At 55.5% G+C, this 27,249-nt stretch overlaps 8 protein-coding genes across 8 annotated transcripts; 2 read left to right on the plus strand and 6 right to left on the minus strand.

Annotated features, from left to right (window-relative positions):
• Window positions 1–2,190: 2,190 nt before the first annotated feature.
• HMPREF1541_10726 (uncharacterized protein) lies at window positions 2,191–4,077 on the minus strand (the record flags this gene model as incomplete). Its single annotated transcript, XM_008715396.1, has 1 exon — window positions 2,191–4,077. The coding sequence occupies one exon, from the start codon at window positions 4,075–4,077 to the stop codon at window positions 2,191–2,193; it is 1,887 nt and encodes a 628-aa protein (XP_008713618.1).
• Window positions 4,078–9,209: 5,132 nt separating this feature from the next.
• HMPREF1541_10727 (uncharacterized protein) lies at window positions 9,210–11,546 on the minus strand (the record flags this gene model as incomplete). The annotated part of the gene is made up of 1 exon (XM_008715397.1): window positions 9,210–11,546. One exon carries the CDS (start codon window positions 11,544–11,546, stop codon window positions 9,210–9,212), a length of 2,337 nt encoding a protein of 778 aa, XP_008713619.1.
• A 980-nt stretch (window positions 11,547–12,526) lies between these two features.
• On the plus strand, window positions 12,527–13,627 carry HMPREF1541_10728 (uncharacterized protein; the record flags this gene model as incomplete). The annotated part of the gene is made up of 1 exon (XM_008715398.1): window positions 12,527–13,627. The coding sequence occupies one exon, from the start codon at window positions 12,527–12,529 to the stop codon at window positions 13,625–13,627; it is 1,101 nt and encodes a 366-aa protein (XP_008713620.1).
• Window positions 13,628–13,970: 343 nt separating this feature from the next.
• HMPREF1541_10729 (uncharacterized protein) lies at window positions 13,971–16,877 on the minus strand (the record flags this gene model as incomplete). The annotated part of the gene is made up of 5 exons (XM_008715399.1): window positions 13,971–14,147; window positions 14,248–14,366; window positions 14,448–16,618; window positions 16,693–16,739; window positions 16,788–16,877. The coding sequence occupies 5 exons, from the start codon at window positions 16,875–16,877 to the stop codon at window positions 13,971–13,973; spliced, it is 2,604 nt and encodes an 867-aa protein (XP_008713621.1).
• A 2,229-nt stretch (window positions 16,878–19,106) lies between these two features.
• On the plus strand, window positions 19,107–20,894 carry HMPREF1541_10730 (uncharacterized protein; the record flags this gene model as incomplete). The annotated part of the gene is made up of 1 exon (XM_008715400.1): window positions 19,107–20,894. The coding sequence occupies one exon, from the start codon at window positions 19,107–19,109 to the stop codon at window positions 20,892–20,894; it is 1,788 nt and encodes a 595-aa protein (XP_008713622.1).
• Window positions 20,895–21,303: 409 nt separating this feature from the next.
• On the minus strand, window positions 21,304–23,352 carry HMPREF1541_10731 (uncharacterized protein; the record flags this gene model as incomplete). Its single annotated transcript, XM_008715401.1, has 1 exon — window positions 21,304–23,352. One exon carries the CDS (start codon window positions 23,350–23,352, stop codon window positions 21,304–21,306), a length of 2,049 nt encoding a protein of 682 aa, XP_008713623.1.
• An 838-nt stretch (window positions 23,353–24,190) lies between these two features.
• On the minus strand, window positions 24,191–25,345 carry HMPREF1541_10732 (uncharacterized protein; the record flags this gene model as incomplete). Its single annotated transcript, XM_008715402.1, has 1 exon — window positions 24,191–25,345. One exon carries the CDS (start codon window positions 25,343–25,345, stop codon window positions 24,191–24,193), a length of 1,155 nt encoding a protein of 384 aa, XP_008713624.1.
• Window positions 25,346–25,774: 429 nt separating this feature from the next.
• Window positions 25,775–26,851, minus strand: HMPREF1541_10733 (uncharacterized protein; the record flags this gene model as incomplete). Its single annotated transcript, XM_008715403.1, has 2 exons — window positions 25,775–26,054; window positions 26,136–26,851. 2 exons carry the CDS (start codon window positions 26,849–26,851, stop codon window positions 25,775–25,777), a joined length of 996 nt encoding a protein of 331 aa, XP_008713625.1.
• Between the last annotated feature and the right edge of the window lie 398 nt (window positions 26,852–27,249).

Consider the following 27,249-nt stretch of genomic DNA (forward strand, 5'->3'; position numbering starts at 1 on the left):
CCGATACTCGATAGTCCGGCTCAAGCGAGAGAAGCGCAGAGCTCGACTTCGCCGTCGCCCTTGTCATTGATGCTCACAGGCGAAGACTCCTTCGTGGTAGCGGGCAAGAAGCGAAATTGATGCCGGGGGCGCGCTGCATGCAGGGAAAAAGCCGGCGGAGCCTTGCATGAGCCCTCGAACTCCTTTGTGGTAAGGTTCATCGTCACTGCTTACTATTCACTCGTTACTCATTAAGCTCGGTATTCCGGGCGGAACTCCAGGACCAGGATGTTTTATATACGAGCTGGAACGATTAGAAGCGCAGAGCGTCACCAGTCCCTCCTGCTAGGACGCGTGCCGAATCCGATTCGAGCCAATAATGGATCTTACTAGGACTTGTAGAGGAGCTCGCACCCTGCTCTACGAAGCAAGCCGAATGTCTTGCCTCCAAGGACCAACGCTACTCATCACGGATTCAGCAACTCCCGTTCAACCGCCCTTCCCAATCCAGCACCCTCCGACATGAAATGCTTCAGCGCAACCCGCTTGTAGTAAAAGGTCACTACACCGCTTCCCACAAGCGTCAAGCGACTCAATCTTCAGGAGTTCCAACCCCGGTCTACCGCCGCCTGGTTCGGCAATCGAGAGAGGGGCACGGAGTAAGTAGTGCTTCACCGTTCTGGAACATGCATTAAACGAACAAATCCGCGATGAGATGGGAGCAAACTTTGCATGTGAAAAAGAAAAGCACGCAGACTGCATGCAGTAATACCGACAAGGTCTAACATCCTTGCCGTCGATCCAAGCGAGAGTGTGCACAGCGCGGCAGTTTCGCAGCGCTACCTGTTGATGCCCTGCAAGGAATCGGTAAGCCCTATGGCACGGCTCGAGCACTCTCTCGTGTGCGAAGCCAGTCACTTTTTACGAGTCCATGGCCCCCCTTCGTGGCAGACAGACAGATGATTGGCAATTTTGGGCTTACACCTCTCTGGCTTTCTACTGTCGCCATCCCACGGAAAAAGCTCGCTTGAGACAGACAGAGGCTTTTGCCACCAATTCTCTGACCTGACAAGCTGGCACACTTCTGCAAGCGAGTCCTGCTAACGCAACAGTGCATGCACACAAACCCACCTTTGCAAGACACACACACCCACAACCATTTCCCCCCTTTGTTGGGGCCTCCCCAGAAGACGTCATCACAGGCCCCCTCCGATTCCCTGCGCGGTCGAACCGATCCCTTGCCTCTACACTTGGAGACGAGTTTCAAGTCGGCTGCCAGCAGTTCTTCACCGACAGCTGCAGAGCCTTGGAATTCTCCCTCGGCTCGCACGGTCGCACAGTTGTACTCTGGCGAGCGGGCAATCTGAAGCGGTATAGCAAAAGTAAAAGCAAAGAACTTTGGAGATCCAAACGGGTTTGACAATTCACACGCACGATCCGTGGCTAGTCCACTACCGCACACCTCACACCTCACGAAAAAGACGTCGGTCGGCCTGGAAGAATACATGTGACAGTACAGTAGGTTCAGATGTAGGGACACACAATCGCAAGAAGGAACGGAGGTCGAACCCTTTCGAGAGTCCATTAACTATATAATATTTATATGTGTCAAAAAGATATAATATAATAACCTAGGCAGGCCCTCACACCAAGTAGACCCGTTCTCGGTGAGCTGTAGCTGTTTGTAAACAGCGTCCCCAAAACTTCTTCAATCCGCTACCCGACCCCGTCCTACAGGCCTTTTTTGTTGGTCTGGTGATACATGCCCATCCCCGTGACCGTCTGTGCGTCCTTGGTTGCCTATCTCTATCTCATAGCCCCAGGCAGCAGCCGACGACCTAGGTGCTCGTGCGTGCGTCTTCCTTCGATGGAAGTAGGGGCTTGTGGCTGTGTCTGTGTCTTTGTCCAGTTGTGCCGTTCGTCATGTCGGGCCATCTTGGTCTTGTTCTGGTGCTCTGTCTGGCTCTGTACATTAGCTGCCATCGCCCATCGCCCATCGCCAACCCATAGCATAGCAATGGCACGGGATAGCATAGCAATGGCACGGGATAGCATGGCATGGCATGGCATGGCATGGCAGTCCGCTGCGTCGAAGCAATTAACCACATTCAACCGCGATAACACGCATGTAGAGCTGAGGTGGGGGGAATATCCTCCGCATTGTCAACCTCCCTCCCCGTAGACCATCTTCCTCCTCTTTTTACCCTACTCCTACCCAGGAGGCCTGACATCCTCATACCTCCCTCTCCCAGCCTCAGTCCCACCTCCCCGCTCCCGCTCTTCCAGGCGCTGCTGCCGCGAGCTGGGCCTCAGGTGCTCCCTGTCCCTATCCCTGTCTCGATCTCTGTGGCTGTGGCTCTCTCGCTCGCCCTCCCGGCCGCTGCCTGCACTCTCACTTTCGCCTTCTTCCGCCGTTCCGCCACCATGCGGATGCTGCTGAAGCTGATGATGCGGATGCTGCTGTTGCTGGGACGGGCCCCTCGTCGCACTTCCCCCACTGCTCCCACTCCCACCCTGACTGCCATTCCCACTCTGATGCGTCATCTTCCTCTTCTTCGGGCTATTCTCCCACTCTCCCGTCGCTGCACCGCCACCACCACCACCACTAGAGGACCCACCGCTAGGCCCACCCTGCTTCCTCAGATGTCCGTGCGTTCCGCTCCCCACACTGCCATACGGGCTTCCCTGCATGCTCTTCCCGCTAGGCGTGGGCGGCTGCCCGGATCCCTGACCTGACGCGCCTGAGGTTCCTGTGGGTGGTGTCCAATGGTGGAAGAAGAGGCCGGCGCCGCTGCCGCCGCCTCCCGAGGAGGCTTGCGCCGATGCGCTGCTCGCTGACGTGTGTTGCTGCTGCTGCGGCTGTTGGGTGTCGTCGGCGGAGCGCAGGCCCCCAGCGGAGGAGAGGGTGGAGGCGTCGCGGCCAAAGACACCGGTGCCTACGAGATTGGAACCAGAGAGCGAGGGGTGCAGACCTTGGCCCGGGCCGCGCGACGCGGGCGCGAAGTCGATGGTGTTGAGTTTCGAGAGGGCGCTCGAGGGAGGTGCGGCGCCGGAAGAGAAGGAAGAAGAACGGTGTGACTGGGTTTGCGATGGTAGTGGTTGCTGCTGTTGGGAGCCGTAAGGGTTGGGAGGGATCATGCGGTCGCGCACGGCGGCAAGTTCTCGTTCGCGCTCACGCTCGCGTTCGCGGCGCAGATCGGGCGACGAGCCTCCAGCGGGCAGGAGGCCTTGTTGTTGTTGGCGCAGGAGTTGCTGTTCGTAGGCGGCGAGGCGCTGTTGCTCGGCGGAGGACTGCAGGGCTTGTGAATGGCTCTGCTGCTGCTGATGGCCGAGCGGTTGTAAGGATGGCTGCTGCTGCTGTTGCTGCTGCTGTAGCGTAAGGTTCTGCATCCAGCTTTGCGCGAATTCCATGGCCTGGCCCAGACCGGAACCAGCAGTAGCGCCACCCATGCCCGCAAAGATCAGCGGCACCATGGCGGGCGGCACGCCGCGCTCCAGTGACTCCCGTAGAATGTCGCGTTCGATGCGCCGCTGGTCCAAGCGGAGACCCTCCTGCCGCGTCTTTTCCTCTTCCTGTCTGCGCCGGTCTTCCTCCGCTTTGGCATGCAGCCAGCTCCGCATTGAGTCATCACTGGGCGCGGTAGTGGTGGACCAGCTGGACGGTGGAGCGGGCAACTGCCCGAAACTGGTGACGCCGCCACCGGCGGAAGAGTGCTGTTGGAGCTGCTGGGACGGTGGTGGCGGTGGCTGTGTCGGCGGGGGAGGCGCTACCGAGGAGGAGCGGTGGTGTGGATCGCTTGAGGTTGGTGTTGGCGGTGGCAGCGCGAAGCCGGAGCCTGTGGGCGGGGGAAGGCCACGGTGGTGGAGGGATGACGGTGGATGTGAATGGCCGTGGCCGGAGCTGCTGCTCATGGCAGCGTCGTTGGTAGCGCCGCCAATGCCGTTGGTGAAGAAGGAAGGCAGGTGGCGAGGCGACTCCGGTGGTGAGTACCGGTTGACAGCAGAGGAGTTGAAGGTTGGTTTGTAGTGGGATGGCGTCGAGGTGGAGTATTCATGGGTGTGACCGAGATGAGCGATGGATTTTATGTCGTGCTGCATCGGGGATGGGGGCTGCAATGCTAACAGCATGGATGCGGCTGTTGGCGGAGCAGAGGCGAGGCGTAGAGTTTGGTAATGGGTGGAGGGGTGGGAGATTTGAATGAGCGGATGGTGGTCGAGCTCTTCAGGTATGTATCAGGTTCATCCAGCAAGTGATGCTGGAATTGTTTGAGAAATGGCCGGGTGCCCTCGCGTGTAATCATGGGACAGAGGAGAATGTGTCAAAATGACGTCTGTGGTTTGAGAGTTGGTATCTCCAGTTGCTGCATGAATTGAAGCGAGAGTAAGATGGTGATGGCAGGGTACAAGCAAGCGAACGAGTGATTTCCAGATTCGAATTTGCCGGCGATGGGTTGGGGTTATTATGGTGGAATCGTAGCAGGGTTTCGCAAGATTGACCTGACCAGGGTCCGGTCGAGGCTTTCCAGATCTGATGAAGTGAGGCCCTTTGTGCTCTTCCGGGAGCACGCGAGACGGGCGAGTGGCTCGGGACCGGAGCAGCAACTGGAACAGGTCTGGGGTGGATGATGGAAGAGGCTACGTCCAGGGCGGGGAGTGGTAGAGTTTGGTTCTGCTGCCAGCGGGTAGTGCGGGTGGGAGGACCAGACGGAAACGGCTCTGGGTAGCAGGGGGTCTGATTTGGGCTGGAGGGTGGTGCAGAGATCGGGAAGCAGCAGCAGCAGGAAGAGGATGGGTGTGCAATGCTGCTTAGGTAGTAGTGGTAAGAAAACGAATCGAGCGAAACGATGGGGTTTTGGATCAAAGGCACACAAGACAGCTCCCAGAACGGGCACAGCGGCCAGTCGACGATTGTGCCCGTATTGGTTTAAGGTCGCACGTTTTGATCCACGCCACGACGACCAGGTTAGTACGGAGTATCCAACGTTAAAGGAGAAGCATGAGCAGGGTACCGGGGCGCAGTGAGCGTGCCTGGGTGCAATTCGTCATAACGGGAAGCCTTGTCGAGTGATTGGGCGTCAGACATGGCGAAAACGGTGCCGGTGTGCCAGGAAGAGGAAGGGCACCAGCGCCCATACTACACTGCGTACTGGGGGCTAGACCAGCACTACCCTTTTCCAGTAGGCCCCCAAAACTCCAGTGCGCTTCTGGAAAGACCTGAAACTCTTTCCGTCGGCGTTGCAAAGCTCTAGGACGCGGTGGAGGGAGCTGGAGCTTGGTGAATAAGCCGCGGCCAATTGGCGTAGAATGCCGGTACCCTTGTTGAATCTTTGGTGGCATTCGTCTTCGTTTGAGATGCTCGCTACCAACCAAGTGCAAAGGCTTTTTGCCATCGGCAGGACCGTGCCATACTCCAGTCGGTTTCGACCTGGGGCGACAGCATTCTTACGGTGCTCCTGGGGCTTGAGATGGTTATGGTTATGGTTCGGGGTATGCCCGGGCCCTTTTTGACGCCTCCTCGGTTAGGGTGCACTGGTCAACGGCGATGAATGCTCGTCTGACATTTGGGAGGCTGGGACAACCGAGGAGCAAGTCAAGGATACGCTTTGGTAGAGGACAGAAAATCCCTGTACGAACGTACTGCCCACGTTCTGCCGTCTTCTGTCACTTCTTGACTTGCCGCTGCCTCGTGCAGCAGGGATGGCCAACCACGTTGCCGGCGATCATTTTCCTGGAAAGCACCAGCCACTGACTATCACCACGTATGTGGCAATGCCGTGGTGCGTCATCCGCCACAATTCACTGGAGACTCGCTTGCGACTGCTGGTGCAGAGAGTTTGGAGATGCAAGTTTAGCCTAGCAGCTTGGACACTGTATGTGGACAAGCCGGCCAGAGGGCTTGTCTACGAGTCGGTGCGGCGGTGCACGCAGAATTGGCCTCAGCACTAGTCAAAGGACATCGCACCATCGTGACTGGCGGTGACCGTGCTGATCCCATTGTCATGGCAATAATAGACATGAAACACGAAGCTCCTCTCGAAAGGGAGCTGCGTCTCGAATGCTGCATTCCTGGAACACACGAGAAACATGCCTCGCCGATCGCATTCAGCCAGCGAGTGTTGGGGATACACCCGGCCAACCGCGCAGCGTGTGGCTGTGGCTAGTCTCTGCTGGCGTCTGATCGTCTGAGATACGGAGTACTCAAGTAAGTGACTCTACTCTTACAATTCGAGGACGGATCTGTGGCGTAGACCACCCACTGCCATAAACAGTCACCCACGGAAGGACGATTGAGCCTAATAGGCCGATGGTGTAGGCCGCTTGTTCCACGACCAGCTGCAGGGTCTGCGCCCGAGGCGCAACCTGCAGATGAATTCTCCGACGCTTGTGCCCAAGATCGGGCAGTTGATAGCGAATTGGTTGGGGACTGCTTTAAAGAGTTGGAGATGGTCATGTTCTAGGCGCTGGTAGCTAACCGCCACGGCTACCTGATACGAGGTGCTGCGAGGTGCTTTGCGCGTGTAACACCTCAACACGAGGGATCGATCTGGCGGTGCAGAGTTGAATCTCGGTAGCCTGTTGACTCCTGGCTTGCATGGTGGCTTCACTAGATGGACCACGCCCTGCATGCCTTGCTTTTACCGAGATATCGAGGCCCAGAAGCCAGAAGCAAGACTTTTGGCTACCCACAGTGTCGCTTGTTGAGTTTGGAGCCTTCAACGGCGCGTTGCGGTGGGTATACGGTGTCGTATTGGCTGAAAACAGTAGTAGCCACAGGGCCATCGATCTTGACAGGACCACAGTGATGTGGCTGGTAGGCTGTAGGCTGTGGGTTCGACCGTCGGAGGGGCAAGACTGGCCGGAACGTGGCTGCGTATTTCGCGATGGAGGCGGCAGGGTTCTTCCTTGCTTCCGCATTGCTCATCTCGGGGCAGATCACCGCCGACTGCCACTTTGGAGTTCCGGATCGAGGCCAGTGATGCAATATACGGATGTCCGCGCACGCCTTCGAGGAATCGGTTGGGGAGAGCTCAGGAAAGATCCCAGAATGCCATGTGCATGTCATCGACATTGTGACGCCAAACACGAGGCGATTGACACCACGTTTCCGACGGGGTCCGCACCACGTGAAAGCGTGGCACAAGCGACGAGATCGGCGGTGCCCGTGTCATCATGCCGTCAAACACGAACTCCGGATGAATTGTGTGAACCTGGCGATCGGGACGGCAGATCGAGCCCTGAGAGTGTGAACAAAACTCCCCGCCCCGGTTCGATTGGTGTGGCTCGGTTCAAGATGCAGCTGGTGAGTCGGATGGTACAAGCCACCAAAGTGAAGCTGCCAAGTTGCTAACAGCACTGACAATACGATGGCCACCGATAGGAACTTGATGACAGCACTTTCCCATTCTTCGTGTGTGCCGCTGTTAATGCTGGCTATGGGCAGTGACCCTCCATCAACCCTGCCTCCGGCGCAAAATACTACGCGTACCTCCTCGGTGGCTTTGACGTTTCCCGAAGATTGCAACCTCAACCGTGCCGCTTTATTGCTTCACTACCGATGATGGGCGGTGAAATACCGAGGCATCATTGCAATGCCCTGTTCGAACGCCTCTGACGTTCATGCAAACACTTGTTAGAGGGAGCAAAATCGGATACCAGTGACCTGCCCTGCCCTCCATTCCCTGGGATCAGTGCCATCTGTAACGATTTTGTACCTTCGTCAAGCAAGAGGTGGCTTCTATTGCACTGTTCTGTGCGCGAGATCTACGAGTGACTGCCTACCAATCTGTACATCCAGGATCGATTACTTCCATCCCTTCTCATTCACACTCTTCCTCTACCCACGCATCATAGCAACTAACCTACAGCACCCAACATATCCCAGCAGTACACCTCACAAAGCCGCCCGCATTCACGACAATGGCGCTTCCCATAATAGCCAGGTCCAACAAACGTCGCACAAAGCGACCTCTTTGTGCCTCTCTGTCCCAAATGCACCATACATGGGCCAGAACACAACAAAACCTGGCCGAAATCGCTAAAAGGTCCAACGACAATACCTGACCAGTCGACGTTCGGCCCTCCAACATCTCGATAAGCCCTACTACAACATGGACAATCCACGCATCTGCCGCTCCTGCTCCTCCGTCAGCCATGACATCTCATGCTGCCCAGAGAAGTCGCCGTTGAATGTTTCCAATGCCATGAAAGGAAAGCCATGGCACCGTTCGAAATCTCCCCGTTCCGCCTCCCATCAACCGGACTCTTCAAAGCAGCCACGCAGCAAGTCAACCATGTGCCAAACGGTCTGCAAGGCCTGGGGCAAAGTGACATGCCACTGGGGCACGGGTGTCTGAGAAGAGACAGGTAGTTCTCTGGCTATCCGGACCACAGACAGTCCTATCTTCTAGACCAGATCAAGCGAGTTGACCGAAATCGATGAGCTTAATGTAGATTTCAAGCCAACAACGCTGCTTCTTCTCGTGTTGCAGTGTACACCATCTCTGAGCCTCGGGCTTCGAACGTCCTACCCACCAACTCCCTGTCGCTGCCGCGTAACAAGTGCTTGCTTGCAGAGCTCGACCAAAATGTCGACTGTGCATTTACTTACAGACACTTTCTGAACACTGCAAAAACTCTACAGATAGAACTAGCAGCACCTTGGTTCACAATTAGGTATTAGGTATTAGAAATAATATCCCCCGGATGAACCCAGTAATTCATGGGACCCCCAATACCTATATCTCTTTACCTGTACATGTACTAGTACCATTTTCACTTTTCCCAAACGCCGCGTACTATGCTATGCTACACATCTCATCTCAATACTTGTTCGCACGCGTACAGTCAGCTAGCCGTCTGAATCGGACGCTTTATGCATTGACGCCTCTCTCTCTCTCTCTCTCTCTCTCTCTCTCTCTCTCTCTCTCTCTGCCTTTCGTGATGCATGTGCCGCCGGTACCTTGCCCTTGCACCATCCAGGCAATCAATGCCAGTAAAGCATCGTATGCATACTAATCTTTCCCTCTCACTGCGCTCGCCGTCTACCTCGCGTGTGTGTATATTTCTTCCATCATTGCTTCATCACGAATCGCCTCACCTTTCACACCATGCCCTCTCTCCTGACAGAGACGCACATGACCATTGATTACCACCATCCCCATCCCTAATCCCTTTCCACGAAATAACCTCCGCCATCCCGCCGTTCTCTCCTCCCACCGGGTCCGCAAGCCTCAAGGCCCCTTCTCCACCTTCCGCCGCTGCACCTTCCACTCCGCCCTCGCGACGCGCATGAACAGATCCTCATCCTTGATCGGCACCCAGCTTGTGAGCACCTTCATTGCGCCCTCAAAGTCGCTTTCTAGCAGAATGTCGCGCATGCCGTCGATCAGCGCCGCCGACGTCGCGTGCAGCACATCGAGCGTCGTGCCGAAGTTTTCTTTCTCTTCATTCGCGGCGCTGTCACCGTTCGGCGCGTCCGCGGCAGCCTTCGATGCGCTCGTCGGCTTCGCTGGTTCAGAAGCCTGCGACGTGTCATCTCCGAGGAGCATGAAGACGTCCCAGACCCGGAGTTGTGCTGGAAAGGGTATCGAGTAGTTGAACAGGGTCAAGTACCACCTCGTGCCGTAAGCGGTCGGTGGGATGCCGGTGTCTACGAGTTTCTTGGCCACCTCGCCCTGGCCTAGCCATTTGTTCTCGAAATCAGCCAGCGCCTCCATCAGGCCGCCGAAGCCGTGCTTGTACAGCTTTTCGAGGCCGCGTAGCTCCCAGAGCCGGACCAGCATCACGAACGCCATCTCCTCGCTGTAGTACGAGAGTAGTGTGGCAGCGAGCGCCGCCATGCCCTGGACGTACCCTGTCTCCGGGAACTGGAGGGACATGGCGTGGAGAACCCGGAAGAGCAGGCGCTGACCGCCACGGTAACGCCGGCGGAACATGATATGGCTTGATATGGTGCGTGGAACATCAATGTCGATTTGTACGTCGTCTGGCGACCCTGCAGATTGGTAGTCGTTGAACAAGGTTATTAGCTGACTATCCGTCAAAGAAGCAGCGCGCTTCTTGGCAGACGCGGACAGAAAGGCGTGCCATGCTGTGGCGCGCCACTTATCAGGTATGCCCTTCCAAGTCCGCTCGATCAGTTTCGAAGAAGTAGTGTCGAAGGTGAAGGACTGGCCACCGCCAACGGTGGAGGTGGAAATTGGTCGCGCCATTTTCCGCCATTTCTCTTCGCGCTCGACCTCTTTCCGCCGTGCTCGAGGGTCATCGTTAGCTGTGGCATTGGGATCTTTGGCGTCGAGATGATTAGATGCCGAGCGTGGAAGGGTCAACATGTCACCCGCATCGTCCATTAGCTTCCGGTCGCGGGAACGGAACGTGCTGTGCCGGGAGATGGTTTTGTAAGCAGAGTGTGATGAGCTGGGCCGCTGCTTTATTGATTGTTGTGAGGGAGATGAGGGTAGCATATTAGACCCCGAGATAGTCCGTACGGATCGCATGGAGCGGGTGGTCGACGGTGTGCGACGGATGGTATGCTTCCGCCGAGGAGCTTCGGAGGCTATCTGTAATGAAGTCGTGACACGCGTGAGCCCCTTAGTAGTCGGCGTGCGAGTGAGGCCTTCGGCGGATGGGGGGTCGGGCTTGGGAACAATGAAACCGTAGCGGTCGACGTCAGCGTTGTCAACATCGTTCCAGTCTTCTATGCCACCAGCAAGTTCATTGTCTTCGCGGAGGACATCTCGTTGCATGCTGGAGACGCGAGACCCATTTCGTTCCGAGGCAATATCGCTGTGAATGTCGGTGGCAGAGTTGCCTCGGGACAGGGAAGCCACGCTTGATGCTTCTGTCGTGGTGCCGCCGAGGGCATCCTGCCATCGCAGGCCGATCTTGTTGGCCACTTGAGATTGGGCATCGCTATCGTACGGTACTTCGGAACCATGGGCGTAGAATAAGCGGACTTTTTCAGACAACATCTCTTCATCAGTTGACAGCACCTTGGCAGAAGGCCTGTGTTGCGACTGCGACTGGCTTTGCGTTGGAGATTGTCGGGGCTCTTGCTGTATAGAACCATGCTCGGGTTCGTCCTCAATCGATTTCAGACCGGGCGGTTTTTGTCTCGAAGGCGAGACCTTCCTCCCGTCAACCAACATGCTTCCTCTCTTGGAGAACTTGATATGGTCCTCTGATAGATCTTCTCCGAAACTGCTCGATGGAATATTCAAGGCTAGCCAGCTCTTCGATGTAGGTGCCCTTTCGTCTTCGGCCACTTTGATTTGTGGAACGCTCGGGGTGGAGGATATACTGGTCGGGGAGTTTAACGACGTCTTACTATTGCGTACGGAACCATTCCCAGGTTGGAGGGTGTCGCCGTCATGTGTCCTGCACTGCTCTGTGAGATTGAGAGTGTTGGTTGAGGCGGGACTGCGAGCACCGGTCGCAGGGGGAGAAGACACGAGCTGAGGAGAGCCTGAGGTGGTGACATAGATCGGCAGCGGCGCCGGGGCCGTCTCAGCATAGGGCAGACCATGTAGACTCTGGCGGAAGGTCGCGGTCTTAGGTTCAGCATCCATGTTGGAGGTGACGGGGCCGATTCGGGGCCAATACGAGGTCGAGTTTGAACGTTAAGACCATGGCGCGCCTTGCCATTCGCCCACACCTGTTGTCTCTTGACAAGTGTAATTGCTTGACCTCCCTGAGTTGAATCCTCGGTGTCTAAAATGTCAATAAACCAGCGACGCGGTGGCGCGTGTGCTCGACTCCGCGTAAAAAGGAGAAACGCAGGGTCCATCTATCGAGCCCGCAAGCGACGTCACGCGGAGATGAACAAGAGACAGGAAGGTTCCACCTCCATTGTGCTGGTACCGAGCCGTGCATCTAGGGCAGATTGTTCTGCGCCTAGTTGGAGCTTATGAAGGATCTCGATCATGCTTCGCCTTTTTGACGAAATCCTGACGGAATACGGAGTAAAGGGAGCCCTAGCGGGCCGAAGGCGCCCAGTAGCCCTGTAGTATCACGCCTATCGGCTTTCGTGGCACAACCGGAGCTATAGCCAACACGGCTGATCTAAGGGGAGCAACTCGTTGCATGCCGCCTGCTTCCAGCGTCTGAACTATCTCATCTTGTATTGTTCACAGCAACAGAAGGAGGCAGTTGCTACCAGACGTACAGATGACCTCCTTGCTTGCCACTCAGCACTATCCAGTGCCTTGGCTTGTCTCAATCCAGGCTCTCCATAGTGCAGATTGTCAATTTCACCGGAAAGTATTTCCGGAAGCCTGTCAAGCAATAATGGCGAGACCTCTGTTCAACGAGCCGGTTGCAAACTGGCCAGTAGTCGAATCTGTACGGTGCTTCGAGGTGCCCAATCCATTCCTACACTGCACAGCGTGATGATATAGCTACCAGTAGTCATCGGGAGCGGAGTGACTGACCCGCTAGCTGCACCTACGCCAAGCATGCGGTTATCGGCTAGAAAAAAAGTTCTGGGTTCCTCGCATATATCATCGTCGCAAGTCTGGATTCGACCCATATCGTTCGCAACAAGGACGACATGGCAGTCACGGACCTCCAAACCCTTATCGACTCCCTCGCATCGGCGACAGCTGTCCTAGCCCAAGATTCAGACGCCTTCTTGCCCCCTCAAGATGGAATATCCATGCTAGACTTGAAGAATGACCTCCTCCTCTCCTACCTGCAAAACCTCGCTTTTCTGATCCTGTTCAAACTTCGCAATGGCGGTACAAAGCTAGAAACAGAAGAGGATGATGGCTACAAAACCGTAGTTGAAAAGCTGATCGAACTTCGAGTCTACCTGGAGCGCGGCGTGCGGCCCATCGAACAGCGCCTGAAGTATACCATTGACCAATACCTACAAGCCGCACACAACCAGAAGCAAGTTCGCCCGGCTCGTACCTCCTCAGGCCATGTCCGTGACCCCGACGCCTCCGAAGACTCAGACTCGGACTCAGATGTCCGGGGCAACCCCGCCTTCGACCCTACCAGCACTGCCGATGAAGCCTCCCAAGCGCCCGGCCTCGCATCCCTCGCTACCTCACTACAGAAGTCTACCACCGCCGACAAGCCCTCCAAATCTGCCAGCAGTAACGGCATCTACAAACCCCCACGTATCAATCCAACAGCCATGCCCTCCCTCGACCCAGATGCGCGCCCCGCCGCAAACCGCAAACGCACCTCCGCCCTCATGAACGAGTACATCGACGACGAGCTCTCCAGCGCTCCGCGAGCCCAGCCCTCCATCGGCAGCAACAACACCATCGTCGACCGCGGCCGCGGCGGCGTCTCCCAGCGCGACCTCGAGAAGCAGCGCGAGCGCACCGAGTACGAAGAACGCAACTTCACACGTCTGCCGGGCGAGAGCAAGGCCGAGAAACGCAAGGCCCGGAAGCGGGGCGAGGGTGAGCGCCGGGACATGTTTGGCGGCGAAGACTGGACTGGCTTGGGCGGACTGGGTGACCGCATTGGGCGGAGCGTTACGGGTGGAGAGAAGGAAGGGAAGTTGAAGCGGAGGGAAAAGAGGCGGGCTACGGAAGACGCGCCCCGAGGTGACGGGTTGCAGATTGGAGACAGCTTCGAGAAGAGGCGGAAGGTACTGGCTGGAAGGGCGGATAGAAGGTCGGGTAAGAGGAGATGAAGTGGCGTATCTAGAACGAGGGGAATGGCTGCACGAAAGATACGTTGGTCAGCGAAGTGTTGTTTGGATCGGTCATGACTTCGATTCAACCTTTCTCTGCCAGCATAGACGAGGTCTTCTCGCACCTGTTCGAGTACCAGGCCCCGCCTATACTCCCCAGCCGTCGCTGACGGGCAGGACCTATCTGTACACTCACGGACCATTCTCCTCCTCTGCCTCCCACTCGTCCCCTATTGCACAGAACTTGACACGGCTTGCTCCGGCACACGACTGCACCGCTCCGCTCCGCCCGCCACATTTCTACCTATCCACAATATGGCCCCCAAGCCCTTCCCAAGCCATCTCAAGACCGCGCCTCGGTAATCACGCCCTCCCACTCCCTAGCCTTGATGTAGTCGAGCGTGCGGAAGAAGTGCCGCTTGGGGTTCTCGAGGCTCTGCTGGTTGCCGCCCTCGGCGTTCGACGATGACAGGTTGCTGTGGATCAGCTCGATCAGGCCGTTGATATACTTGGTCGTCACCTGAGGGTCCATCGTCAGTATGATCCATACATCCGGTACATCCGGGCCATGTGAAAATGGAATGGAATTTGGGGATGGAGAGGGGAAGGATTGCCCTTACTGTCTCGTTCTGCTGGTCAAAGTAGTAGACGTAGCGGTTGAGGATCTCCACGAACAGCTCGACAGACACGGCGGTATCCATACACGCGTCAGCCACGCGCAAGGCGCGCTGTAGGCACTCTAGCACACGTTTACCGTCGCGGTAGAACTGTGGTTTTGTTAATATCTGCTGTCACGGTCGAAATTGAAGGAAAGGGGGACTTGCATTTGCAGGATCTTCCTCCTTGCCAGGGATTTCGATTGCCCACCAAAGATGACTAGCCAAGTACACTGCTCTACACTGATCCGGCTTCTTCAGCAATTTGCTGCCGTGTAACGCTGCCTTGGTGATCAATGTGTCATAGTTCTCTTTACCGAAACCCCTCGATGTCTGTAAGGCACCTGCGATTATGCAAACAGCCTGGAACTGCGCACGAGAGTCGGATATCGAGTCCTCGTAGATGGTGAAAGCTTGTGCCAGGAACTCGTAGGCAAATTCTTCGAAGCCGCACTGGTCTGCAACCTGTCCACATGCGACGAAGAGGCGCAGGCACAGCTCTGCGGCAGCGGGATTGACCCGCGTATACAGCTGCGAAAGAGTCTGGTGCATAAATCGATACAGTGTAGAAGACTGTGACTGCCAGTTGTCTTCGAAATGCTCACGAGCCTTGAAGCGCCGTGCGAGTTTCAGAGAGGCTGTGAGTAGGGCTGGGGTGGTATACTTGATGCGCTCGTTGCCAGCCTCGAACGCCTTACGTGTTTGCTGCAGTAGCTTGAGTTGTGTATCGTTGTCTCCGCCTTGGATGAAGTGTACAATTCGCGCAAGCCAGCCCTGTTCTTCAACAATCTCGTCCGAATCACCACGATTACGATTGCCTAGGCCTGGGTAGCCAGCGGGCTGTTGCACACCTTCCTTGATTAGAACACGCAGGACGGCGAGGACGCCCTCAAGATGTTCAGGCGTCGTTATCTTGACTCGGTTGCGCAAGATGCTGCGGGCTAATTCGCCAGCGACCGATCGTCGAGTCGTGTATGTTTGTGATTGGAATAGTGGTAGGTAGTGGGGTAGGGCGAGTGCGGTGAATAGAGAGAAATATGATCGGATTGGCGCGAGCAGCAGGTTGAGCATGTTGGACTGTGTCGCCGCAGAATGTAGATCCGCCGAGTCCACGTACTCGGCGGTCTTTACGCTTGCATATGCCAAGACCTGGTCGACATATTCCAAGCGATCTGGGTAGATGCTGAGAGCCAATGTGGCGAGAGAGGTGAGGAGAGCCATTGTATCCTGGATTGAAAGGCCCCGAGTCTTTACCAGATTGATGACTTGTTCGTAAAAGATCTCGTACAGCTTGACATCGCCAACTCCTTTGGGAGCATCTCCATTGACAGCTTCAGGGGCTTTCTGAGCATCTGGTTGTGGTTGCACGTCGGGTTGAGACTCAGCAGGTGCCTCATCTTCGGGCTTTGTGTCCGTCCCGTTCGTTTGAGAATCACTGGGTTCGGAAGTGACTTCGGCCTTCTTGCTCTGCTCAAGTGATACTTTCTCTAGCAGCTGCGTAATGGCATCTTCCTCGGCTTTCTGTTTGTCTTCGGTAGACGTTGACTCGGTTTCGCGCTGTGCATAGGAGGATAATCGGTCCATTAGTCCGATCACAATCTTTTTCATGTCGACGTGCGGGTTCAGGCGCGCGATTGCCGAGAGCATCTCATCCAGCGTGTGCAGGTGGAAGTCATCCGGAAAGACCTTGGTAATGACTTCGAGGAGGTACTCCTGCGCCAACACGTCTCGACACTGAACAACTTGCTCGAGCAACGGGTGGATAATGATCGACTTGTAGGCATCCAACTCAACCATCTGACTCAACCTGACCAAGTTGCTGCCAACTAATAGCTCGAGTTCTCTTCTCTCCTGTGTGCGCTGTTCCCGTTCCCTGGAATGACCTTGGTGCTGCCACCGAACCCAAAGCTTGTTCATCTCGACAAAGTTAGTAAGGACAAAGTTGATTGAATCTTGCATTGTCCCTTGCGGCCCATCCTCGGTGGCTGTGGGCAGATTGTCCCGGGCCTGCCCCATGAGATAGTACCTTAAGAACAGTCCACGAATGGGATGTTGCACACCGCGGCTCATCTCCATCATGTCTTTCATGATTTCTTTGACCGGCGCGTCCTCCACGCCCATGTACACTGTACCCACGGTGATCATCAGGTACAGCCGGGGTATTATATTTCCGGCATATTGTACAAGCTCGTAGAGATCTGCAAGGTGGCTGACGGGATGGGAGTCGCGGAGATATTCGGAGAGGTGCCTGAGTGCATCGAAGACAGCCATATACAGTTCATAGTACTGTTTAGGGCTTAAGCTGGGGCTCCGGAGCTCGCTGACAAGCGTTGACCTGGTCAAATGGTCAGTCTACTGCTGGCAGTGACGGAAGCCTTGGGACGTCGGCGACGATTCTGGAGCACATACCCGCACTTCAAGGCGTCCATAAGTTTCCCCGGTGTTTCTAGACATCTCTGTCCGGTATGTCAGCATACGCTCACATTATGTGCTGTCCTACCTACTCGCATCTGCTGCGACTGAGTTCGAACCACAGCCAGCGCCTCCTCCAGCAGGCGACCCTGGTCCTCTGCAGTCGTGGGGCTCGTCGCCATCTTGGCTAGGAACGGAGCCGTCAGAAACCAAGGTTGCGCCTATGGAATCTCAGGTTGAGCAGTCGAGAGTAAGGTATGTCATCGACGTTGCAGTGCGCTGAATCGCGAAGGCGCCGGAGCGTAAGGCTGCACAATCGAGGCTGCCCTAACCCCAAAGAGGTATATGAGCTCAAGCGGACTTTAATTCGAACTTCAAGCTACCTTATGCGAGCTATGCTCAAATCCTATACCCTGATCGTCAAATCTTCGAGACGTCGTAAGGAAATATCAGCGCTCTCTTGGGTGTTGACAACCTTCTCATCGCAATTCGTATGAACCTCAAAGGTATTTCTCCGCACTATCCACGCTGGGCTCGACATTCATATGAGACCTCAACCACCGATGCTGTGCCATGAATCCCCAACATCCAACGCATATCTCAATAATATATGATGAGATCGACTCGACAGCTATGTGTAGGTTGCATGGCCACGCACACAGTGTTCCAAACTCTGAACTCGTTCTCTCGTCACCTTCAACTTGACTAGCACATCTATCCGCCGCGGTGGATCGTTCAGGGCCACCTTCACCTGCATGGATTTGCAGCATCAGGACTCCGAGATCCCATCCCTCTTCTCTCCATCTCTACAGGTTGACTGGAGGTGTCACACGAATCGGATGTCTATCTAAGGATTACGATTTGTGCCGCATTGTTATATTCCATCCTCCGTTTCATTGACTTGTGCAGAGGTGGAAAAAGAGTATGAATACCCCAAGGTGTCCTTCAAGGTCGGCGTGCGCGCTTCGGCCGCCTTCGAATAGACCTTCCAAGCGCACTTACGACTCCTCGGGACCTCAAGCCGGTGGTCGAGCAATACGGTTCTCTCTTATCGAATCTTGATATCACGCTTGTCGCTCGGCTTCAACTACTTCGTCTACCCGGCGTTGATAGTTTTGAAAGCCATGCGAGTGTTTTTGGGATGCGACTATTTTTTGAGATTCGCCGAAGTCTACAGATCACATAACATCAACTGACGTATCTGGATATGGTGCTAAATTCTTGCGCTGCCCAGACAATTACACTTCCACACGATTGCAGTCTATTGGTTTAAGAGATCCCAATGCTTTCCATTGGCAGCTCTATACCATCTGAAATCGATGGACAAGGCCTGTCCACCTTCCAGGCAGTGAAAGCTTAGCGAGATCTACGTTCCGGCTCATTGGGCATTCAAACGATCTTGAACCTCCTAAAGTGTGCATAACATACCATTGGTACCGGAAGCACGACCAGTAATCGATGTGCCCGGTTACCTTAGGTGAACTCGATTCTTCCACGTGAAAGAGGAAGGGTTCGTGTTAGGTTTCAAGGCTTGGCATGCTCAATGACTATACAGCCGCTTGAAACGGCAGATATCAAAAGATGCGTCGGCTCCGAAAACCTCCGCTGTCTAGAATGTGCGCTTCTTCGAACGACGAAGCATGGACCTTGGTTACTCAAGGTAGTTACCGGGTTGCCGGCTTGCAGGAGACTTCTCTGCTGGTCTCATCTCTCTGGAGGCAAAACACAAATCAACGGATCAACGGCATAGGCAGGGAGTTACGGAACAATGGACCCGAGGAACGACAACAATAAGGCCAGCACCCCGACTCGCCCGACTCTGCGATCCGAAATCCCCTTTCACTTCATCTTTGAGTTTCTGACCGCGGGAGCTTCCCAAGAGCCTAAATTCTATTTACCAATGACGCGGAAGACTTGGTTGTCCGTAGGCCAAAAGTCGGGCGAAAGTCGGCGCCACAACCCAGAAAAGGCAACACGATCAGGCATCATGGACACTTAGAGACCGGCCCGCCCAGACCATCTACAACAAGGCTACAACAATTCCGGTATAATAAAAATCCAGTCATCAGCATCTCTTCACGAGCAATACTTCGTATTTTCCATATCTGGATCACCTTGTGAGGGGCAAGATGTGTCAAGTGAAAGTCTAATGTCCTTAAGATTGAATAGCAGTGGCGGGTTCTCAGTCCGTGTAACGCTTATCACTGCCGTTCGTGCCCATGATATTGTTAGACTCCCCGCTCACGAGGGTCGCCGCCATGTGTGCTGTCGTCTATATTTGTTTCAAAGCCTACATTGCTGAAAGCACAAGCAATGGAATACTTCTTGGTTGAAGCTACCGGGATTGATGGTGTGACTCGCTGACATTGACACAAAACACAGTTCGAACTTAAGGAGAACAACAGACTGTAATGGAGCTCTTCTATCTGGAAGAGAATACCGAATATTCCACATCGGCAGCAAGCCATGCTGCACCTGGAGAGCAGGAACAAATGGCCACCAACTATAACAGCCTGCTGCGACAGCAACTCCTGGGCCTTCCTTCGAGAGCACACACATACAATACTGTGGTGAAGAAACGTAAAGTCCGTGCCAAAGGCCGCCGACCAAAAGAGCCGCATACTGTCCGACGTCGATCCGGAAACACTTCCCCGTTGGCAACCGCCAGCCGCACTTACTCCAACATGAATCCCATGACTTTGCTGGGATCTGGACGTCTCGATCCCTTCAACGTATATCCTCAAGACAACTTACCGCACTTCCTGCATTCTGTACTCGATCATACGCTCAACCATGTCTTAAACGCCTACCTTGTCAGCGAACAGCCTCAGCATGGCCACAAAATACGGTCTGTCCTCATGCAGGAGGTCATGTCCGACCCGCTGACATGGTACCCCGTCATGATGTCTGGCATCACCCACTACGCCTTTGTGCACGCCCAATCTCGGGCGCAAGGTTCTCCAGACGACCTACAAGCCAGCAGATCGCATCGTTTGCTCCGACTTTCCTACAAAACGCAGACGATGGCACACGTTCGCGCTGACCTTCAACGCAACAATGGCGTTCCGTCCGATGCAGCGCTTCTGGCGATCTCCACCTTGATTGCGCACGGATCTTCCGCCAGCGATGAGCTTGCTTTTACGCAGGTTCATGAGCCCGCGCAGATGCGGAAGGCGTTTGGCAAAGGAACTGACATGCATTATTACAGCAGTGTGAGCTTCGAATACGCGCACTGGTTCTCTCTTGTTCGCTACGTCAACAAGCAGCGCGGTGGGTTACAAGGACTACATTGGCCAATCATGCAGCAGGCCATGTTACTTGTGGATGGCACAGTTGCGTGGCGGCGTCTTGAGGCTCCAAACTTTGTTTCCATGGCACCGACGAGCGTCTTTATCGGTATGGCGGTGCACACTCCAGACGACGAAGCGAACGCTCAGATGAGAAGGATGTTGGGTGGCCTTCCGCTCGTTTGGAGGACAAGTCCCGAGCAGCCCTTCGCAGGCCTGTATCAGTGTCTGCAGCATATGAGGACGCTAGTGGTCAGGTACAACCAGTATCAGCGCAGGCTGACCTCCCGAAGAGCTGGAGCGAAGCCAGACCTGAATCTGATCTTTTACACAAGGTGTCTGATCATACACGATATCCTGGAGCTACCCGTGCTACCAACGCAGGGCGCCGGCATGAGCGGAATCTACGAGGTGGTCAGACACGCCGCACTGGCCTTCATGCAGCTGGTCCTCTTCCCCATCGCAAGTTCCAACGACACCCCCCGGAAACTGCTGCAGCAGATGCTCCCGCTCTTGAAAACCTGTTGCAAATCCCTGGCGGACGACACCACGGACCCAGACCTTTACCACCGTAGTAGCGCGACGCAAAAACCGAAGGAGGACAACAACAACATCACCGTGTCCGGCAGTCTGATGCTCTGGGCCTGGATGCTAGCCGGCATGCTCGCCTTAGAACATCTACAAACGAAACAAGAATATCACTTCATGGATGAGCTATCCCCATTCGTGGAACACATGGCCATCAAGCCCGCGAAATCGTCGTGGTCCATGGTCAAGTGCGTGATGGAGACGTTTCTGTGGCTGGAGAGCGAGTGTGACGGTGTGGGGCAGCAGTGGTGGAACTATGCGTGCTTGTGGTACGACGCGAGGGGGAGAGAACGGAAGGAGATCTCGCAGGCCTCCGTTGGCTGAAGGGGAAGGAAAACCTTTGTAGGGTTTTTGGGCGATGGGGAGACCATAACCTTCGCGGCAAATCGCGAAGTCTTGGGACTCCTGGGCCTACTGGTCGGGACAGTCCTGCTAGCGATAATACCTACCACTTATCACTGCACATTCTTGCGCGGTGTGTATATTCCAACGTGGCAAGTTGCTCGAGCGAGGGTCTCAACACAATTCATCAGGCAGTGAAAGCTTGGCAACGACTTCACTCTATCGTGCGAAAGCCTCGTTTACAGGTTCATAGGTTCCGACCTGCCGTTGCAGGTTGCAGGTTATGCCAAGCTACGAAGGAACCGAGCTATTACTGCTATGCCGCCCATCATGATCTCAGATAACACATTGACTCATATCCACACACTCTTGCACCCCAAGCAACGGGCTCTCAAAAGGCCGTCCTCCCCGTCTTCACCGCCTTCAACATGCCCACATCCGCCATCTTCTTGATCAAGTTGAACAAGCTAAAATCACAGCCCCTCCGCATTACCAGACTCAGCGTCACGGGCACCATCTCCTCGACCAGCGTGACGTTGCTAAAGTACGGCACCTGGCCGATCGGCACCGTGAAGTCGGCGCAGCCGGCGAACGAGCAGAAACTCACGCCGTTGGTCAGCGTGTCGGGCGGCGTGTAGTTCAGGTAGGTGGCGAACTCGTTGTTGGCGAGCAGATCCTCCTCGCGGTAGCTGGGGAGGCCGCCCGTGCCGATGTCGTAGATCCAGAGCGCCGAGTCGCCGCACTTGTCTGTTGCGCTGTCAGACTGCTGCTGCAGACCCAGGAAGTCGTCGTTGAACCACTCGCTGAAGGCGCGCTTCACGCCGAGGGCCTCATCGTACATCGCCTCGGTGGTGTTGTCCTGGGTGCGCCTGATCCAGCCTGGGCGGCGGGCGGGGTCGACGGGCGGGAAGCGGCCGTCGTAGAGCTGTGCCCAGGTGTCGACGAGGGGCCTGCCGACCCCAACCCATTGTGTGTATTGGTTGAGGAGCGAGGAGGCGTTGTTGCGCAAGGAGCTGTTGAGGACGGCTGGCTCGTCACTGTCGAGGATGATTTGTGTGAGGTTCTGGTCGAGCTGGGTGAGGCCGAGGAGGGTGGTGAGGTTGGCGTAGAATTGCTGGACCAGGGCATCGGCTGCCGGGTTGCGGGCAGGGAGATACTCAGGAGTGTAGATGACGGTGCTGGGGAGGGGTGGGTCTGCTTCGAGGCTCAGCGGCTCCAGGCCGTTGACAGAAGTGTCTTGATGTAGCTCGGCCGTATACCAATGTTGGGCGAAATATGCGAACTTGTACGGGTCACGAGCGAACACACCTGCGGTGTCTTGGGCGGCACCTAGTGGCTGTACACCTTCCAGAGAGATCATGCCTTGGCTGGGACGGTTGCCGTACGTGCCCGACACCGATGCCGGCCTTCTCACTGAGGAACCAGTATCGGAGCCGATAGCATGGTCTAGCCAGTCGTACGCAGCGATGGAGCAGCCTCCGCCGGAAGAAGATGCCGAACAGGTAAGCCATTCGTCACCTCGAGGGTTGAACGGGTACTGAACGTCGTACCAGTCCCAAGGATCGGCGCCTGATGCGAACTGAGCAGTCTTCTGCTTGCCGACAAGTTGGCCGCCGAGCTCGACAATACGTTGAATAGAGGGTGCTGTCTCGTCCGCAATGGGCGTGATAGATGCCCATGCTCGGCTGCCGCCAGCGGTTTGTAGACCTTTAATATCGTACAGATCCTTGATTGAGACTCTCAAGCCGGCAAAAGGCCGCGGGTCTGACCAACTGTAGATCCTTGAAGGCACCGGGATGAGCGGATCCTGATACTGAGCTACGTTGACCGGGAATGGTTTGTATGCATCCTCCGAACTGGAATCAGGGTAGGCGCCGAAGACGAATGTGCGGTACCGATCTTCGTACAAACGGTATACCTTGGAAAATGTGATGGTGCCCTCGGCGATGCTTGCAATATACGGGCCTGGCTCAAGTGTATCTAGGCCTTCAACAACATCTAGGGGACCTCCGGAGCATCCTGGGCCAGCGATAGTTATCTTGGCGCCCATGGATGAGAGGGATGCGACTGCCGAATCATCGACACTGGCTCCCGTGGTGCAGGTTGTAGAGAGGTAGATGCCTTGCAGGAAGGCTTCGGAGATCACATCGTCTCCGTCGAGATACTTGCCAACAAGATCCTGAAATGTCTCTGCCGATATCAAACACTCCTCGGTCTTGACAACCGTGAATGGGAGCATCCCGGAACCTTCCATCCCCGAAGCCTGAGCTGATGGAGTGGTGGTGAGTGACAGGTACGGAACATCGCCCAAGGTGAAGACCAGATCGCCATAGCCCACAGTAGACAAGTGATGAACTGTGTCATTGCCTGCCGCGATAGGGCGGCAACTTGCCACCGAGCTCAGGGCAAGCACCGCCGCGACAGCCTGTAGAAACGCCATTATCTGCAGCAGGTGAAGTGTTGGTGGACCGGGCGAAGCTGGCACCGCAGGATTGTCCGTCAGACTTCCACCGCTTTATACCTCACAGCAGGCCTTCTTGGCTGTGTGTGCACCGACTCGCCTACCTTCACATAGTCCAGTCTTGTTTTCCGGGCCACGTGGGAAGACATTGGCTGGAGCACAGGCTATTTGCCAACGGCTATGCTTGGCCGGCATTAGAGCTTTTGTATATGCCTTGATACTGAGAAGAAGGGCTTGGCCTTTCCGCTAGTAGACTAAGAAAGGAAGGAGGACAGCCGACGTTCGGAGGTGCGGCGATGTTAGAGATAAGGAGCTGTATGGACATCGCCGCAACGTGGGCCACAACGAGAATCTGCTTCCGCGCGAAGCCGCATAGCTGCGATAACGTGCTCCTCCTTCGACAGCTATGAGAGAACTCGCTTTTGATGCTGTCAAGGCGATGTGTCAAGACTAGTGTTGTATAGTAAGTCAACACGTGGTTTCCAAGAGGTGGAGTGGGTGATTGATCATTCGTCCACATCCACCTGCCAAGAAATTCCGCCTCGCTCTTATTGCAGCGCAATGTTGGAGCTCGCTCAAGACATAAAAGGAACGAATGTATGGAGTAAGCGACAGGGGCCGTGATATCAGCAATTGTTGCTCTTTTCGGCATTATTGGACCCACAGAATTGCGAGACTGGCCATCGAATCACTTGCCCCGGACCACCGCAACGGAGGGCTCGATGAACGAGGCCGTTGAAAGGTACCTCAATGGGTAACTTGGTTTGGCGAGTTGGCTCGAGGTAGTAGTGGAGCGCAACCTTCGTGGTTGCCACGCTTAATATCGTGAGGGAGCAGGTCTTGCGATTGCCATCCTCTTCTTGTGAAAAGTCACGGTCTTGATGCAGTTAATGCAAAGCAGACAAAGGAAGACCAGCACCATGAATGCTATGACGATCAGCGGACCCAGGATCGAGAAAACGGTAAAACCATAAGAAGCGTTCATGAAAGCCTGGCTGTTCTGGAGTTGATCGGTGGCCAAGCCAACTTGCATGGCCGTTAGAATGATTGCAATGTATACAATCACACCAGTCAGTAGTCCAAGGTACTCCCCAAAGAAGCTACTATACTGCTGCCAGCTGTACACATAGCCGCGCAAAAAGGGTCTCTTGGTCAGTGTGTAGATCTTGTTTAGCCGACTTAGGCGGAGCTCTCCATAGACGAAGCGGTCATCGATGTCTGGATAGATGTGCTCTGGACTGAGCTCGCGCACGAAAGATGTCCAGTATGGCCAGTCGACTTCTGCCGGCAGCAAAAACTTCTCCTTGGCCATTCCGAGATCGCTTTCGTGGCTGATGAGCGCCACGTAGGAGAAGAGGAACCCGAGGGCTATCTTTCGAAGCTTGTGCTGCCTACACTCCACGAAGGCCTGCTGGTGCGTGGAAGCTGTGGAGTTGCTGAAATTCGAGGCTGCTGCAGGAGGAGTCTGCGCCTTGCCATTCGCTACTACGCACGCACAATTCTGTGCGCAAGACAGGAATCTCGTCCAGAACTGCGGCTCAAGAAGAAAGCGTGGCAATGGCTTTAGATACATACGACCAGTAGTCCAGACAAGGTGCATGTCCATCTGCTCTGTGACGACCACCTGCCGACCCAGAGAGATCTGGTGATGCAGTGGGCGCGGCGGCATTGGCCGACCAACGAGCCAGAGCAAAGGCTGAATCGTGCGCAGCCTCTCTACATTGAGCTCGTTTTCAATCCAGGAGATGTCGTCCAGCCTCGGAGGCACCAGGTTGTGGATGTCAGCACGCTGAGAGGCGGGGAGAATAGAGAGGAAGTGCTCGTCAGTCAGGCTGACACTGCTGCTTGCCGTCTGCTGGTTGGCGTTGCTGCTCGCTTGCGTTGGGCAGGCATTGGTGTTTCCAGGCTGCTGACAGACAAAAGTTATCCTCTCCCGGAGTCTGATTGAGAACGGAGCGGTCTGGGCGGCCATACTCCCGCTACAACCAAGTATCGACTGACTGAAGGCGATCAATTTGGTAACCCGAGAGATGTGTCGAAGAACACCGGATCAGCAGTGCGGGGGAGTCGGTTCATCCCAATTTCGAAAATGTCTCAACTCAGTCCAGAGATTAGGAAGAAAGGCCGACGGCAGCTCTCTAAAAAGCTGAAGGATGCTGCTCAATCCGACAACCACACGAGCACGAAAGCCTGACGCCTCCAGGCCTATAAGGACGGCAACTGTTGGCGTATCATGCCCCGCAAACGGACCACCCTAAAGGGAAAAGTGACAGGGGCTTTTGGCGAGACTTGTTGGGGGCTATGTTGCCTGATTTGCACAGTGAGGGCGCCTACCCGGTAGCCCGTAAGGGTCTTATCCTCAAATTCTCACTGCGAACCAGTGCACTTGTACAACCGTTGTCTACAACTCAGTAATTCCGCTCCTCGCGCCCTCCAACACCACCTTCAACTCCCGCCACACCCACTCCTGCAACTTCCGTCCCTCCTCGCCAGCAGCGAGCCCTTTCAAATCGGTCAATTTGCAATCCGGCAAGTACCCGCCATGCGCCTCAACACCAGCACATGCCCCATATACCAGCGCCCGCGCACCCACTTCCGGCTTCCTGGCGAGCATCTTGATGATCCTGCGCACCGCCGCATTGAGATTGATGTCCTGCTGGCCGAGATCTGTGTAACACATGCTGCAAATCGTTAGCATGCTATGATCATCGACATGACTGCGAGATGAACAGCAGGGAGCAATTGGCAAAAGAGCAACTCACCCTGGCGCATTGACGCTAATCACCACCCCCTTGCCCTTGACCGGCGCCAACGCTGCCATCTGCCTGGCGACCAGCAGGATGAGAAATTTCGAAACATTATACCGATCCCCCTTGGTCTTCGCAAAAGTCTTCTCATCATTCAACGTTGCCAACAACTTCCCCTCCGCCGCCTGCTTGCGCTCCTTGAAGGCCGCGAACTCATAGAGCTCCGAGCCCGTGAAGGTGATGTGCGTCGTTACACCGTGCTCGGCCGCGGTCCGCGCCAGCTTCGGATGCAGCGCGCACGCCAGCAGCGCCGCCGCGATGACATTGGTCTGCAGCGTCTCTTCGTTGCCGTCTTTGGTCTGGTGGTATTTGTGTGGCCAGATGCCGGCGTTGGCGATCACAGCGTCGAGACGGGGGAGGTCGGTGACGGCGCGGTCTGTGAAGGCGAGAACGGAGGCGTAGGAGGAGAGGTCGAGCGGCCAAACGTCGAGGGCAGTGGTGGCGTCGGAATTGGAGCGGCGGATTTCATCGGCGGCGGCGCGGCCTTTGTCGAGGTTGCGGCAGGCGAGGATAATGCGCGTGGCGTGCAGGGTGGTGAGGAGGCGGCTGGCTTCGAGGCCTAGCCCGGAGGAGGCGCCGGTGACGATCACGGTACGGCCTAGGAAAGAGGTGTGCACTGGTGGTGGGAAGGTGATGAACTGGCGATCGATGAAGTCGAAGAGTAGGGGCATCGTGGTGGGCTCAGCGGCCTGCTCAGGAGTTGTGCGATTGCGTTGCTGGATAGCTTTGGTGTTCAGTCAGTGCAGTGCGGGAAGATAGACGGGTCAGGCCGGCGACACTTTATAGTGTAGCACCATGTTACCACTGGCTGGTAGCTTCCAGGCAGCAGTGCGCTGAATATAGCATTCGACGGACGAATGCTGGAGATAGCATCTTAATAGAATGTGTACCAACGTTAGCGTCGAAATGCATTCCGCATTGGGACTAGTCGGTTCGAGTCCGCGCCAATCAAGCCACAGGCTTAGAAAGTCAGGCGCACATGCCCACGACGTCCCTCCTTGTCTGCGTCCGATTTCTCTGGCAGGCTCGAGCGGGCGAATTGCTGAATGATTACAAAAGCTGGTCATAT

The sequence above is a fragment of the Cyphellophora europaea genome (genome assembly GCF_000365145.1).
Source record: "Cyphellophora europaea CBS 101466 unplaced genomic scaffold supercont1.14, whole genome shotgun sequence".
Lineage (NCBI taxonomy): Eukaryota > Fungi > Ascomycota > Eurotiomycetes > Chaetothyriales > Cyphellophoraceae > Cyphellophora > Cyphellophora europaea.